Genomic DNA, 15,437 nt, shown 5'->3' on the forward strand with positions numbered 1-15,437 from the left:
TTTCTGTCACAAGTAGGTTTAGCTATAGTAGCTACAGTCCTGTAGCTGTCAAGGTGACTTAAGTTCTCAACTGGGCTACAAATGCTTCACTAAGTACGGGTGCTTGGCCCAGGACAGTCTGATGCATGGTAAATGACCCATCACTTACAAGCTCCTTCAGGATGCAGACTTCCTGAGGGATTCAGCATAAGACAAGGAGCTAGGCTGCCCTGAGAACCTTATCCTGATTATTTTACAGTAAAGTGTACTAAGATTCTGGTTATAGGGAAGGAGAAACCACTTGACAAAAATGGACCAAAACCTTTAAGTCTAAAAATGGCCATATATTGAGAGGTACTAGATTGTTCTCAGATTTTCAACCTCCCTTGGCTTTTTGCTTCTAACTCAATATATTTTCAATACCTTTGCCAACCTTAGTAAATTACATTTACTAATGTAAATGCCATTCAACCCGTGAACTAATTGTGTAGGAGCAAAATGAAGTTGAAGACGGACTTGTAACCTATGCTTCCTCAGCCCACTTCTGTGTGTGCCTAAGTTGTAGGGTTTAGCCTGTCTCCCTTATGCTGGCTGTTTGAATAGTGTAACCTTGGTGATGAATTCCAGATGTTGAACTATGTAGTGCTTCAGGAGTTTAGATGTTGTAGTTCTGAGTGAATAAATGTATTTTTTTTTCTTGTGATTAAAAGGCTAAACAGCAGGTCATGCGTACCTATGCATGCAAAAGGATATTTGTATTTTTGATCAGGTGAAATGCACCTGGGGACTGTAAATATCACAGATTGGTGTAATGTGATTGAACCTAAAAGTCTAAATGGCTCAAAAGACCAACTCTAGACATTCTTTTTCCTTTTTCCCCAACCACAGTTCTTCACTCCCCTTCTGTTCCCTCTTTGCCTCTTCCACTCCCCCTCTCTCCTGTTCCTCCCTCTTTCTTTTTGCCTTAGTGGATCACTCATCCATTAGTAATGAACCTAGATCATCAGGGTGATGTGAGAATTGTCTTCAAGTCTCAGAAGAAAACCAAACTATTAGAGTTTATTGGAAGGTTTTTTGGGAAGCGTTTTAGTAGAGATCACAATCTTTAGATTCCTGTAGAAGTCTGGAGTTAACACCTTTTAGAGGATGGGTTTTCTCTAATAGTGGTTTTATGATTAGTATTTTGGGGAGGTGTTTGGGATGGAAGAACTTTTCCCATGACTTCTTACATCTGGTAAAGGAAACTCCACTAGCTAGAGGGATATTCCTGGCCTCCTGGCCCACTGGTTGGAGAAAGAATGATGCAAAGTGGCCTAGCTGGCTAAGCCTTCTCTCTGGGAGGTATTGGATATATCTGTTACCTTGCTTGTTATGGTATCACAGGTGTTTGCATATGTCCAGACTCCTCAGATTGTATACTTTGAATGTGTAGTTTTTTTTTTTTTTTTGTTTAAAAAGCTGGAATAAAGGGGAAAATTACTGGAAAAAAAATTCTACCAAAGGGCACAGTCATATTTGTCTCTTTGTTCAGAATTATCAACCTCATGCCTAATTTGATTTTTTTTCTTAACCCCTAGAAGCTAGAGTTTTTTGTCATTTCATTTCATTCATTTGTTCATTCAGAAATCTTCATTACTGTGCTGAATGAATGAATAAATTGGGAACAACACAAATGATACATGGTTGAGCCCTTTTCTTCTGTCTGGTAGGGAAGAAAAATAAATAAGCCAAGAACTGGTATAAGGTGTGATAAGTGTTCTAGAGGGGAATGTTGTATGTACCATGGCTGAGCAAAGGAGAAGGCAGAATATATGAATGGGATGGTTGTGGAATGTGAGTATGACTTAGCCTGATCAAGTGGGGAAGCAGGAGGAAATTCCAAGAGTCCAGAACAGCGTGGGAAAGAACACTATGAGAAGAAATGACCTCCATCATTCAAGTAAAGTGAGGGAATCCTGATTGGCTGAGGAGGGCTGGAGTTGAATAAAGTATTAGTGGGGGAGATGAGCATGCTTGACAGTCTCTACATACCCCATGGTAGCATTACCATACCCATCATAACTTCTTATTTACTTGTCTAGCACCCCTCCAGACAGAAAGTTCTTTGGGGGAAGACATTGTATCTCTTTGAGAACTGTGTGAAACCAGCATGAAGCACAGTGCTTGGCATGTGGTGGGGAGACTCAACTACTTAATGGATGATTGGATGAAGGAGGAAGGTGAGAACAGCATGTAGCAGGTATAGTTACTGGGTGGTTTCCACACCATGCCAGTCACACCTTAACTCCTTTCACTCAATCTTGGGTCAGTCACCCTCTCAGACTTGCACCCAGAATGCTTTCCTGGTGGCTACCAGCCTTTTTCCATCATTTGTTGCCTGAGCCATCCTGCTGCCTTCTCCAGAGTCAGCTTTTTTGGTTGAGTCAGTTCCTGCCAGACTCCCTTTGCCCTCTAGAGACTGTCTGGTCAAGGCTTCCTTTCCCTATAATCCTCCCTGGTGTCCCACCTGTGAGGTATAACACTGACCTTTCATTTTTTTTTTGACTTAATATTAGTGCTCACATCGTATTACTTTCATTCTTCTCAGTGTTTTACCAAATACTTATTCACTATAGAATTATGTTATCAGAAGTTTCATATTCTTTAGAATATGTATTTTATGAGGACAGGGATTCCTGACTTTTCCCTTCCTGAGTATCAAGTGTCTAGTACAGTACCTGACATGCTCAATAAACACTTATAGAGCGAATGAATGTCACATACTTGTAGAGAACTCCAGGTGTATTGCACATATTGTGGTAGTTGCATGTTATGCTCTTTTTGTCTCTCTGTGGCAAGATTTTGAGCATAAGAAACATAAGGCAAGACTCTATTCTCTTGGATTTGATATTGAGGGATGGTCGGTTTTATTTTTATGGCTCATGTGGTAACTCTTGAATTTCTCTTTAAGCAGTCTCCACGTTATCCAAGCACAAGATTGCTATGCTGTGATCCTGCAGCCGCTGAGGCTGACAGCCTTCTGGGCCACACCCCCTTTTTTGAGATGGCTGATGTCAGTCCCAGCATGAGGCAATCTCTTAATTCCAGCTGCTGACCACTGGGGTTTTCCTTAGGTGTGCATGCCAACTCTCCTGGTTGAGTGCCCTCTAATATATAATTAATGATGACTCTCAGCAGTTCACATTTTCAGAAGCCTTTCTAGGCATGATCTCACCACCAAGCTGTGATGCCTCACTGCCATGGGGCTCCATGTGGGCCCAGGGGAGGTCTCTCAGTCCAGCCAGTCTGCAGATTTGGTGTTCAGTAATGTTACGAGGTGGGGAGTGTGCCTGGATCCAGCCACGCATTCCCACCCTGCCCCCCACCGCCCCTCCCCCCCCCCAATGTAAAGCATATAACATTGATTTCCTATGGAGACGAAGTATCTACTGGATATGAGGCAAGCTTTCAATAACCTAAGAGCCTCCAAATACTGAATCTTAATTAAGGTGACCAACCGTTCATGTTGCCCAGGATTAAAGGGTTTTCTGGGAAGTGAGACTTGCGTTGCTGAAACCAGTTTAGGGAAAACTAGGATGGTTGATCACTCTAATCCTAATAGAGATTAAAATTAGAGAATGCAATTGGTCCTTGAATGGAAGAAAGCTGCATAAAGAGAGCAGGTCTAGCCTGATTTATCCCTTGGATGAAAACTGAGGGTGGTTTTGGTAACCCCTTGAACCTGCAATTGGTGTCAGAAGTGAGCAATCTTGTGGGTTGACTGTGCCCCTCTAATACTGTATAGTTAGCAAGGTCTTGCTCTTGGACTAAATTGTTTGCATCATAAGAAGCATTGGAACCAGGAACTGAACATCTGTTAAGCTCAGCACCTTAGTTTGGGTTGACCCAGAGACAGATCCTGAATAAGGATTTAAGTACAAGTGGTTTATCTGGGAGGTGAAGGAAAGCAATGGTAAGGAAAGAGAGAAGGAAGAGAAGGTGGCCAGTAAAAGACACCTTAGTAAGCTGGTTACTTGCTCTGGGGAGCTTAGTCTTCAATCTCTTCCACTAGAGCAGAGTTTCTTACACTTGATGCTATTGCCATTTCGGGCTGGGTAATTCTTTGTTAGGGGGCTTTCCTGAGAATTGTAGGGTATTTAACAGCATCCTGGTCTCCATTGATAGATGTCATGGCACTCCTTTCCCCCCAGTTCTGACAACCAAAAATGTCTGCAGACATTGTCAAATGCCCTCCTCGGGTACAAAATTGCCTGGTTGATAACCAGTGTTCTAGCACACACACTCAGAGTTATCCCATGTAGAGGTTGAGGGAGTTGGAGTATCTACGCACTAATTTTTCATTTTTTCAGGGCTGCTGAGGAAGGCTTCGGATAAAGCTGGCCATTTGTGGTTGGCTAGTGCACATGAAGTGGTATGAAGGATCTGAGCAGGGCACTGACAGTATCGGCTTCTATCTCCTATATTCTGTCTCTGCAGGCCAGTTTTTTCTCCATTTAGTGGAATCTGACTTCTGACCACGCCTAGCTGCACATATGAATCCTATCAGTCTTTAAATCCTAATTCCAAATTCCCAGGACAGATGATCTGAGTTGCCAAATTTGGGTCAGATGTTCAATCTGGCTAATCAGCTATGACCATATAGTACAAATACGGTTTTTGAGGGGCCCACTCCTGTTTCCGTTCAGTACAAGTGGGCAGCATGAGGAGATTGGATATTGTGTATAGCTGGGTTGAAGCAGGGATGGGCAATTATTTCAGCAAACATGTATCAGGCGTCTCCTATGTGCAAGGCTATTTGAAGGGTACACAGACGAATGACTTGTCAGAATGCCCAAAATGTGTGAACAGAATACACAGTTTAAAAACAGAATCTATACCTCTGGGGATGACATGGTAGGAAACGCTTTCTTTCACTGATACCTAGGTGAGTGAGTGTGCTGAGAGCCAGAGGAAAAGCTGAGGTAATTGTCACTCCATGTGTATACTCCATGGTGAACAAAATGGATGTCTTTTAAAAAGATTCAAGAAAAGATTCATTTTGAGCTGGGGGTGGGGGGGAGGGAGGGAGGGAGGGAGAGAGAATTAGTGAATGAATAATGAGTGGGGGAGGGGCAGAGAAGGAGAGAGAGCATCCTAAGCAGGCTCTGCACTGTGAGCTGAGTCTGATGGAGGGCTCGATTCCACAACAGTGAGATCATGACCTGAGCTGAAATTGAATGGAATGTTTAACTGACAGAGCCATTCAGGTGCCCCCAAATGGACATTTCGATGGGCTGGGGCAATTTTCTACCTAGACCCCAAGATGAATTTAGAGCTCATGACCAAATTCTCTCAGGCCTTCTCTTCTAGGGGAAGGTTGTGTGGTCTGGTATTAGGTTGACTGCCAGGGCAAAGAAGGTGGGGTGGGGAAGAAATGTCTGTGTAGGATAGCCTAGTGTCCCTTTTCTGTCTGTAATAAGGCAGGGGCACGGGGAGTGCTGACTGCCAGCCCTTCTCATCGCCAGCCCCATTCTTTTTTCAGTGCAATTAAAGACACAACCAAATCAGGAACAGAATGATTCCTTGTTAGACTCTGGTGTGAGGGGCTCTTCACCCTTAGCAAGGCTGTTTGCTTGGCAAGTGCAGAGGGGTTGAATTGTCCTATACCCTGTGAGTCTTTCAGATTTCACATGGGGACAGCAGTATATGTTTGGCAGAGTAAGGACCTTGGTTTTTACTTGGAACGTGTGTTTATTGGGAGTGACTTTCTGGAGGGTCTGACAGAGGTTATGCGGGTTTGGGCATAGCCCCTCCAGGTAGCTTAATGCCATATACAACCCAAGGAGACACCAGCCATGTGGGTTGCAGTGTGACATTGCCTCTGGGACAGTGGCTCTGCCAGTTCATGCCTAGTTCCTTTACAGAGAACCGCTTGCCAAAATGTGATGGTGCTTCTGCCCTGTTGTACCTCTTAGTTTCTTCTGGTCATTTCCCAGGCCTGACTGTGGTGGGGGAAGGTGAACCATTGTTTAACCTGGGTCCTCCTGAACTCTTGGAGGACAGCTGATTTGTTTGTGGTGGTTGTCATCCCAAACCTTGAGGCTTCATTTGGGTAGGAGGCCATTAGCTTTGAAATCCATGTCTACATTTGTGCTGAGGTCACTTCCTGAGGGCTGCTCCTAGCCTATGGAGACTGAGGCAGGCCTATTTATGGGGTGGGTGGGGGGACATATATATCCTCTGGAGGCCAACCTTGGCTCTTGAGCTCACTGATGGCCTTGCCAAACCTTCTGTAGGCTACTCAGCCACCTTGGAAGCTTGCACCTACCCTCTCCTCCCTCTTGAGACATGCCCAGTGATCTGAGCACTCTCCAGCTTTATCCAGCTCCTCCCCATTTCATCTCTGTAAAGGTACTTCTCCTAATACAGGCCTTGCACATGTAATCCTATCTTGGTATCTGCTTCTCAGTGGGCCAGACCAACACAGATCACTCTGTAATTTACAGTTTGAACTGAGGTACTAATGGAGTGAAAGAAAAAAATGATAAAAAAAAAATAACAGTAGTAAACTAGAGCTGGCCTAGAGAGACCTAAGCAAAATTTTTGAAGAAAACCTGATTGCTTTGATGGAGATTCCTCAATATGCAAGTAAAGCTGATACCTGATACTTTGCTTGCTGAATATGAAAAATGAGAACTCAACCCATTTAATTCTATAAAATGACCAGTTTAGTTAAACTAACATTTGTAGAGTGACTCTTGTGTGCCAAGAAAGAGGCTGGGCATAGGAAGGTGAATGAGACGTGGTCTCTGCCCTCATGTGGCTTGTGATCTAGAGGGGAAGATCCACGTGTTTTGATAGTTTTACTGAAATAGGATTCGTGTAAGATAGAGTTGGCACTGGGACTGACTCTGCTGTATAAAGATAGGAACCAGTTCCCTCCCTCCCCCCCAATTCCTAGTACCTTCCTAGGAGGCAGTGTTGACACTGGGGGAAGGACTTGGGCAAACTTCGGAGGCCTGGTTTATGCCAGGGGAGGAGTGAGAGGGGTAGCCAGTGATAAAAGTAAGGCAAGTGAGACGTGTGTTCTAGCTCTAGGATAAAGTGCTATGGATCCCTAGCACTTCTTTTTTCTTTTAAATTAGCAAGAAAGGCTGTGTCCCCTTCCTCCCATACATGGGTGGAAAAACAGCTTTGTAATGCACACAGTGACTAGACTGAAGATGTGTTTTCTGAGGAATTCCTGTCATATGTACAAGTATACAGAAGCAAATCAACCAAGCCCTTGTGTGCCCTCCAAGGCAGCTTGCATTTAGCAAATACTGGCGAATAAAGCCTACTCAGACAAGCAGGTAGGTAATCGGCTTCCTCTGGGCTCTCTTTACAACACCTCTCCTGTGAAGCAGCTGGTGCTACCAGGTTTTCTGGCAAAGGTGCTCTTTCTACAAGTGGGGCTAGGAAGGAGCACAGTGCAATGAAAAAACAAAACAAAACTTGAACAAAAATCACTTGAATAAACAGATGCCTGCTTTACCCCTCTAGCCTTTTTCTTGGCCTCATGATGCCTGACAAAAATCGAGCCGAAAGTGACGGCTGGGCTAAGATGAGGCCAGCAATATGTCACCTGATCATGCCGAGACCCCAGGGATGGAAAAGGCATTTAGCTCTAAGCTCAGCCATGGTTGCTGCAGTAAGACAAGAGTCTTGTAGCTCTGGCAGCTCCTCCTCCTCCTTTCTTTTTTTTTTTAATATATGAAATTTATTGTTAAATTGGTTTCCATATAACACCCAGTGCTCATCCCAAAAGATGCCCTCTTCAATGCCCATCACCTACCCTTCCCTCCCTCCAACCCCCCCCCCCCCCATCAACCCTCAGTTTGTTCTCAGTTTTTAAGAGTCTCTTATGCTTTGGCTCTCTCCCACTCTAACCTCTTTTTTTTTTTTTTTTCCTTCCCCTCCCCCATGAGTTTCTGTTAAGTTTCTCAGGATCCACATAAGAGTGAAACCATAAGGTATCTGTCTTTCTCTTTATGGCATATTTCACTTAGCATCACACTCTCCAGTTCCATCCACGTTGCTACAAAGGGCCATATTTCATTCTTTCTCATTGCCACGTAGTACTCCATTGTGTATCTAAACCACAATTTCTTTATCCTCCTCCTCCTTTCCACATGATTCAGTTTCATGCCATTTGCAATTGTGAGACAAAAGAATGTTCCAAATTCCAGGCCCCCATCCTGAAGCACCCTTGGTAAGCCCAGGGAAGGAAGCTCAGCAACCTCACACATTCTGCTCGCCATGGGCAGCCAGTGGTGAGGTTTGAGGGATAGAGCCATTCCTCATTTTCAGCTTTTAACCCCAATGGGTAGGAAATCTCTTGAACTTGAAAACAAAGTTTTATGCTTTTAGGGAAAAATGTTGAAATGGCAAAAACTTCTTAAAGCCTGGGGTTTATTTTTCTGTGCTGCATAGGAGATCACAGCATTGGCATCCATAGCTGTAGTCTGTGAAAAAGTGCTAGACGTTGTCTGTACATAGCATATTTGCCTTATCCATGGGGTGAAAAGCAACAAGCATCTCAGAAAACTTCAAAGCCCACTTGCATGTTTGCTCAGAACCATTATCGCTTGCCACCTGTTGTATCATAGATTGCACTTTTCATCACTTTGGTGCTGGCTTTCACCTACAAGCCTTTCCAGTGCATGTGGCCTGGCTTCTGGGGCCTAAGCTTGTGTTGTCACAATTGGGCAGAGCTTTATGCAGGAATGCAGTGACTCTGGAGTGTGTGTGCACCTTGATAGCAAAGGGGGATTAAAAGACAATACTTTTAGTCTTTTAATCTGTGGCCCAAAGGTACCTTAACATGGGGTCGTAGCTTGTCTTGTAGGAGCCTACGTCAAAATGAAATAGTACCATATTGTCATGATGGCACTTTGATTTCATTTGGATGGGTCATCTGAGCACCAAAGGGTTTTAGATTCTACCTAAACAGTTCTAGTGTGGTGCCAGCAGGGTGAAGCCATAGATCAGGTGAGGATGTGAGTGAGAAGCAACAAAAGAGAGATAGGGAATATAGGTTGCCCTTTCAAAATTATTTCTAGCTAATGGGAGGAGATCCAAAAGGTAGAAGATAGGTGTGTGGGGGGGAAATAGAAGAAAGTGTTGTGTTTTTTCCTTCAGTTCTCTTTCTTAAGAAGAGAGTGATGGGGGCTAATGGTGGAAAGTGAGCATTGATGGGATGTCTTTATTTCACTTCCTTCTCTTTCCCCTTTCTCTTCCTTTGCATCTATTTCTTCCGTTCTTCCTAGTTAGCCAATCAACCTTGGTCAGGAAGAGGGTATAGTGTGGTAAGAAATTATTTGCAAAAAAGGAAGATCATTTGCTATTTACTATTCATAGACCCTGTCTTCTAAAGAGGACAGATTCTATTAGGTAATGCCTCTTGTTTACCAAAAGAATCACGAGTGTGAGGATTCATGATTAGGGAATCCAGGAGAGAGCTAAATTGCTGGGGGTGACAAAAGGGGCTGGGAATTAGGAATTTCCAGGAGGCAGTGAAGACTGAGATGGTAAGTCTCAAAAATCTGCATGGAAAAAATGTCAAGAGGAATAATTCAGACTGGGTCTTTAGAAGGAAACATTGATCTAGTCTGGATTTTTATTAAATTTCACTGGATAATGTGTGATCTAACCTATTCCTTCATATTCCCATTAGATTTTCAGCAAAAATCTGCATTAAGTGCTAATACTTGGCAGAATGGGATTTGCTTTTAAGAGCTATGGTGAAGTGCCAAATCCAACTTCAGGAAAGAATAGAGGATATTTGTTGTGTTCTGGAGGATGCTTTTGGCTACAAGTGACAGGGAAGCCAGCAAGCTGTGATCAAACCAAAGTATGATTTATTATCTGTTTAGCACATTGGAGACAGGTGGTTTCAAGACTGGTTGAACACCTCTAGTATCCCCTGATGCTGGCTTAGCATCTCTGGAATTTTCTTGATCTGTCCCTCCTGGTTGGAAGATGATGATGTCGTTCTAGTCATCAAGGCTTGGACTTGAAAGAATGAGTCCTTCTTTTCTTATTAGGGAGGAAAAGTCTTTTGCAGAGGACTCCCAACAGATGTTCCTATGTTTCTCATTGACCAACAGTAGGTCATTGGACTCCTCTAGCTGCAAGGGAGGCTTGGGGAACATCTGGTTTTTCTTAGTCTCTGTAGTGGGATTGAGCAAGAGGTGACTGAGAATGGTGATGGCATAGCCACTGCTGTGTGTGTGCAGGTGTTTGCAGGCACTGTAGGTCCTTAGAGGAGATGCTTGCACAAAGGCGGCTATGAAAGATTTCCTCTGCATTTTTCATAAAAATGGGCTTCTTTTCCTCTTTTTCCAGTATCTGCTTCCTTTATAGGATCGCCTCTGGTGATATTGGGAGATATTTGTTTGTATCCTGGTCCTTACACAGTGAATTTCAGAAAAACTCATTTTCTTTCTTTCCCTGGTGGAGTATATGTCACCTAATTCTGAGGAGACACAGCACATATTTCAGGGTACAGATCAGACTGGACCCCAGCAGGTACTGAATGAGCAGGAGTCCATGGCTAACCCAGATTTAAGGAGCTTGGTTTTGTGATTGTATATTGCTAAAGCACCAGGGGCCCAGCTTTTAAATAAGAATTTCCTATACCTGGCTTTGTTTTTTTGTATGTTTGTTTTTTGTTTTTTGTTTTTTTTCTTCTTTCTTTGTTTTGTTAAAAGAAGTGACATTAATATGACTTTTGTAAGGGGAAAAAAAAATCAGATTTCCTGGAGTCTGTCTTGCCTATAGGAGGCTGTTAGCTGCATGTATCTTTTAAAGAAGACCAGTTGCTGATAATAAAAAGGCATTTAACAGGACACTCTGAAGAATGGCTTCCAGACCCTAGAAGATTGAGTGCTGTGTTTAATGGTCACCTTCAGAAATCACTGGTTTATGTTCTTTCGATGTATCTGTTAACCCTGAACTTCAGTGAGTCACATAATTCTTGCAGCCTTTCCACTCCTGCTGGGTGAATGTAAATCTTGCTGAGAATGACCTCTCTATCTTTTGGCCTGTTCCCAACCTTCTGTGGGCAGCATGGAAGCACATATCCACTCTTGTCTTCTGAGCATTTCCTTTTCTTCTGAGAGATGAGGCACATCTCTCTGGTACAGAGAGCCAATAATTTACCTCGGATTACACTGTTCACTATTGTTTGTGGGCTTTCTGATCAATGGTCTTTAGAAGCTTTTGGGCACAACTGTAGTTAGAGAGGTTTGTAAGAGAGACCTCTGCCAGATGGTCCTCCCTCCCGGCTCAGTCTCCCCTTGCTATGTGCATGAAGGTACTGCTCATCCTGTATCTCCTATAGACTCCCACCTGGATGGTGCAAAGAGAGAACAACCAGCCTGTCTTGAGCTGAACACTGTTCTTCAGAAGAACCACCCAGGTGCATGTGATAGTCAGGTTTGCTTCCTAGGGCTGGTTCCAGGAAAGGCAGGGATGTGGACAACTTGGTGTAGAGGAGCACATCTAACACCAGATGTTTAGATGGTGGTTGTTTCATCTATTAACTCTGGCCTTAGCAGATTGTGTCTACCTAAGATGGGTGCTGTGCCTTAATATTTTCCATTGTGCCTGTGTCTGGAACGCTTTATATTTTAACTGAATTGATCTCATGCAAGGTGACTTAGCTCCTCTGAACCAGTTTTTACCTTTGAAAATGAAAATAATGATGTCTTATATGGAAAGGACTAAATGAAATAGATTTTCATAAAATAATTTGCTGTAACAAAGGGACACCAAAACACAATGGCTTATATGATCTAGAAGCACATTTCTCTTAGCTAGAAGCTCAAACTCTGAGTTTGTAGGTAAGAAGATCTGGGTGAATGTGGAAACACTGTTGTCCTCATCAGACCACTCCATATATCATCATCTCTCAGCTAGTAGGAAGGAAGAAAGGCTAGGGATGCCGACACCTAAATTCTTTTAGGAACAAGACAGAGTGGCACACATCACTTTTGCTCACATTGAGTTGCTTAGAATGTAGTCAAATGACATTGATGCAGTGGTGAACAAAACAAAGGTCCTTGCTCTGGAGGAATGAGGCAGGGTGAGAGAGCGGGGGAAGATAGATACATAAAGGGCCATAATAAGTAGCTTATGGAGAATGTTATGTAATAAATGCTATGGAAAAATGGAAATGTAGACTAGGGTAAGGGGACTCCTGAGTACCAGAGGTTGTAGGAAGCAGACTGTAGTATCAGATGTCCCATGAAGAGGGTGAGGGGTGACCAAGGGCATAAAGGAGACCAGAATTTGGCCAAGTGCATGCAGTGGGAGAGTGATGGAATGTAGGGCCCAGCTTATTGGTATTCTCACTCCTGTTGTTTGCCAAAGCCCACTCTGAGGCTAAATGCACATGTGCTATCTTCCCCTGCCTTCTGACCTTTCCTTCTATACCATTTTTCTTTCCTGATTCTGTTTCCTTTTCTATCTTTTCTCCTTCCAGCCCTAAGTTGGACTCAGTAAGGAGGCCAGAGTGATCAGTGAATTAAGCACTTGCCAGGATAGGAGAGAGGTCAGAAAGGGAATGGGTGTCTGCTCAGTACAGCCTCCCACCTTGGCTTTCACTCTAAGAGAAGGAGGAGCCAGTGGAGTGTGTTGAGTCAAGGAGTTTAGGACCTGAGTTTCCTTTTAAGAGGATCACTCCCTCTGGTTGCTGTGTTGAGAATTGACCATGTTCAGGTGGAGGCAGGGAGGGAAGTTGAGTAGCCACTCTAGTAATCCAGATAATAGACCCACTTGGCTTGGACTAGTCAGCAGTTTGGGAGGTGAGAAGTAGTTGGATCAAGTGCCTTTAGTGGGGATTCAGTAACCAAGAGGTGAGAACTAGTGAACTTGCCCCCCTGGGGTTGATATGGTGGGTGGCAAAATGAGCATACCCAAGGGGGTTTGAGATGAACAGTCCATAGATCAGAGGAGGGGTGTGGCTGACACTCTGAGGGACAGCAAAGAGTCAAGCTGGGTGTTATTCAGCCAGTGGGGGTTCTTGGGCCCTGTCCTGGCCAACGGAACAGGGCATATAGGTCCCCAGCTGCTGATACTTGAGAAGGGTTTGCATTAGACAGAGGCCAACACCCAGGTATTAGGAAACGTAACCGTGCTAAAGAGAAGGGTAAAAGGGACTCCCCTTCTCTCAATGCCTTTAGAATGCAACAATGACACCTTGTACATACTCCCAATGTTGGGATACAGGAGGGGCACTTAGAGGAATAAAAACAGCCCTGAAAAGGAGTTCAAACTTTGAGAGAATATCCCAAATGATACCGTTTTAAATGGAAAGAGACTGAATAGGCTTAACTAGCAAGATTATTTTCTGTGCTCTGTCTGGGAATGGGAGGTTTTGGCAGGTTCAGTTCAGATCTAGAAAAATAAAAGAAGGAACAGTTTTGCGCATTGGAGTGGTAGTGTGTGGATTTCAGTCCTTCAATACCTGTTACCAACTAGAAAAAATAATTGAGGCCCCTTTTGGTTATGATGTTGGATTCTGCCTTCTAAGTTTATTCTGGTTGGATTTCCTACCTCGAGGAGCAACTGAATGGTGAGAGTTTCCCACAAGAGGATTTGTAAGCTGGTAGAGGAGAGATTTGCGTCCTCTGGTTCTTTCTGTACCCCTCCTGTCAAACCAGATGAGTCCTGACTGTATTGGGTATGGGCAAGGCAAACCTTCCTGTATCAGAAGATGCTTTAGAGGTGCCTGGGTGGCTCAGTCGATTAAGCATCCGACTCTTGATTTCAGCTTAAGTTACGATCTCATGGTTCATGAATTTGAGTCCTGTGTTGGGCTCTGTGCTGACAGCGGGGAGCCTGCTTGGAATTCTCTCTCCCTCTCTTTGCCCCTCTACCATTTGCATGTGTGCACTCTCTCAAAATAAATAAACATTAAAAAAAAAAGATGCTTTCAGGGACTGTGGAGGAATCACAAGTCCTTAGAAGTAACTAATCAAAAGGGAATAGCAATACCATTATTTTAGTTTTACACACATGAAGAAAACCACCATGGGTAAAGTTGGTATGATAAACAACCACTGAAACAGTGTCCCCTCTTCTAAAACAAAAACAAAAACAAAAAACCCCCCCAAAACACAAAACCCATGGCCCTTTCTCCTCGCATTCCAGGCAGCCATGGCACTTGGGCATGGGGCTGCTGCCCCTGAGGAGCCATCTTACTTTGTCTGGTTCCCTAGTGGAAATCAGTTAGGTGACCAGATATGTGGCACTAAGCTTTGCAGATCCTCCCTCAGATAGCCCTTCCTCAGGCCACTCCTGGGGGCTGTGAAGAAGACAGAAGTTTTCTTGGAGCATGACTCACTTATTACCTCACACTCTGGGCATGCTATGATGTCATACTCTGCTGCAAAGCCTTGCAAAGGGGTGAAGCCACCCCAGGAAGCCTGGAGTCTAGGGGAGATGTGGTCAATTCTAGGAACTTTTGGGGGAGAGGCCAGGCTTGAAGGCAGAGCTTGTGTTTCTGGCCTGTCATGGAAAAGCATTGCACCACTTTCCTTACCATCCTGGAGATGGCTGGGGAAGATGGATGGCAGCACACTGGCCCACATCTGTTGTTGCAGTGAAGGCTCCTCTGCCATTCAGTGGAAGCCGAGAAGTGTGGTGCTGGCAGCCTGCTCACAAACTGTGAGGAGGGTAGGGTGGGGGCTGCCGCTCTGCCAGCAGAGTGGGGTTGGACCTGTTCCTGGGCGTGTGCCTGGATATGATTTGCTTCCCTCAGTACCAGAGTGCGGGCTGCGTTTGAATTGACAGAAAATAAGACGCTTTCTGCTGGTACTTTCTTACCTGGCTCTTTTCCAGGCATGGTCCTTGTGAGCCCAATGGGGCCCTGACATCCTGCTGTTTTGTGGATTAAAAGAAAAGTTAGGGTGCACCCTCCCCTGTTCCAGAAAGAATTTAAGTCCATTTGGAAAATCACACATGGCCCAACCAGATGGCACGTGACTCATCATGAATATTTGTTGAAGGTTGTTTCAGGGAAGAACAAGGGATAAAACAGAATACTGACAGGAGTTAGAAATGAAGGGAGTCATGACATCTTTGTTTTCTTTATTAGGTACTATTAAAATGACAGTAATAATTGCACCTGCCTCAAAGGGTTGTTGCAAGGAAGAAGTATGTTTGAGAAGTGGTTAACATGATACTGCAACATGTAAGTGCTCCATATCTGTTAGCTATTACTATCGTGGCAATGATGGTTATTTCCATTGCAAAGTGCATCCATGTGGCAGTCTAGCTTACTGGTTAAGAACATGGGCTTTTCACTCCACTGAATGTAGACTTGAGCTTGATGCTGGGTTTACTGCCCTCTGTGATAGAGGACAGGTTAGGTGACCTTTCTCTTCCTAGACTTTTGTATCTCTTACATGCAGGTAGTAGTACTGACCTCACAG

The 15,437-nt window shown here is 44.1% G+C and overlaps 1 protein-coding gene across 1 annotated transcript in view; it reads right to left on the minus strand.

Annotated features, from left to right (window-relative positions):
- The window catches only part of LOC122210591 (60S ribosomal protein L32-like), a 29,074-nt gene extending 18,767 nt beyond the window's left edge, over nt 1-10,307 (minus strand). Inside the window, 1 exon segment of the mRNA XM_042923355.1 lies at nt 10,105-10,307. Coding sequence (XP_042779289.1) covers nt 10,105-10,307 — 203 coding nt within the window.
- Between the last annotated feature and the right edge of the window lie 5,130 nt (nt 10,308-15,437).

Source organism: Panthera leo, chromosome F2, assembly GCF_018350215.1.
Source record: "Panthera leo isolate Ple1 chromosome F2, P.leo_Ple1_pat1.1, whole genome shotgun sequence".
NCBI classification, from domain to species: domain Eukaryota; kingdom Metazoa; phylum Chordata; class Mammalia; order Carnivora; family Felidae; genus Panthera; species Panthera leo.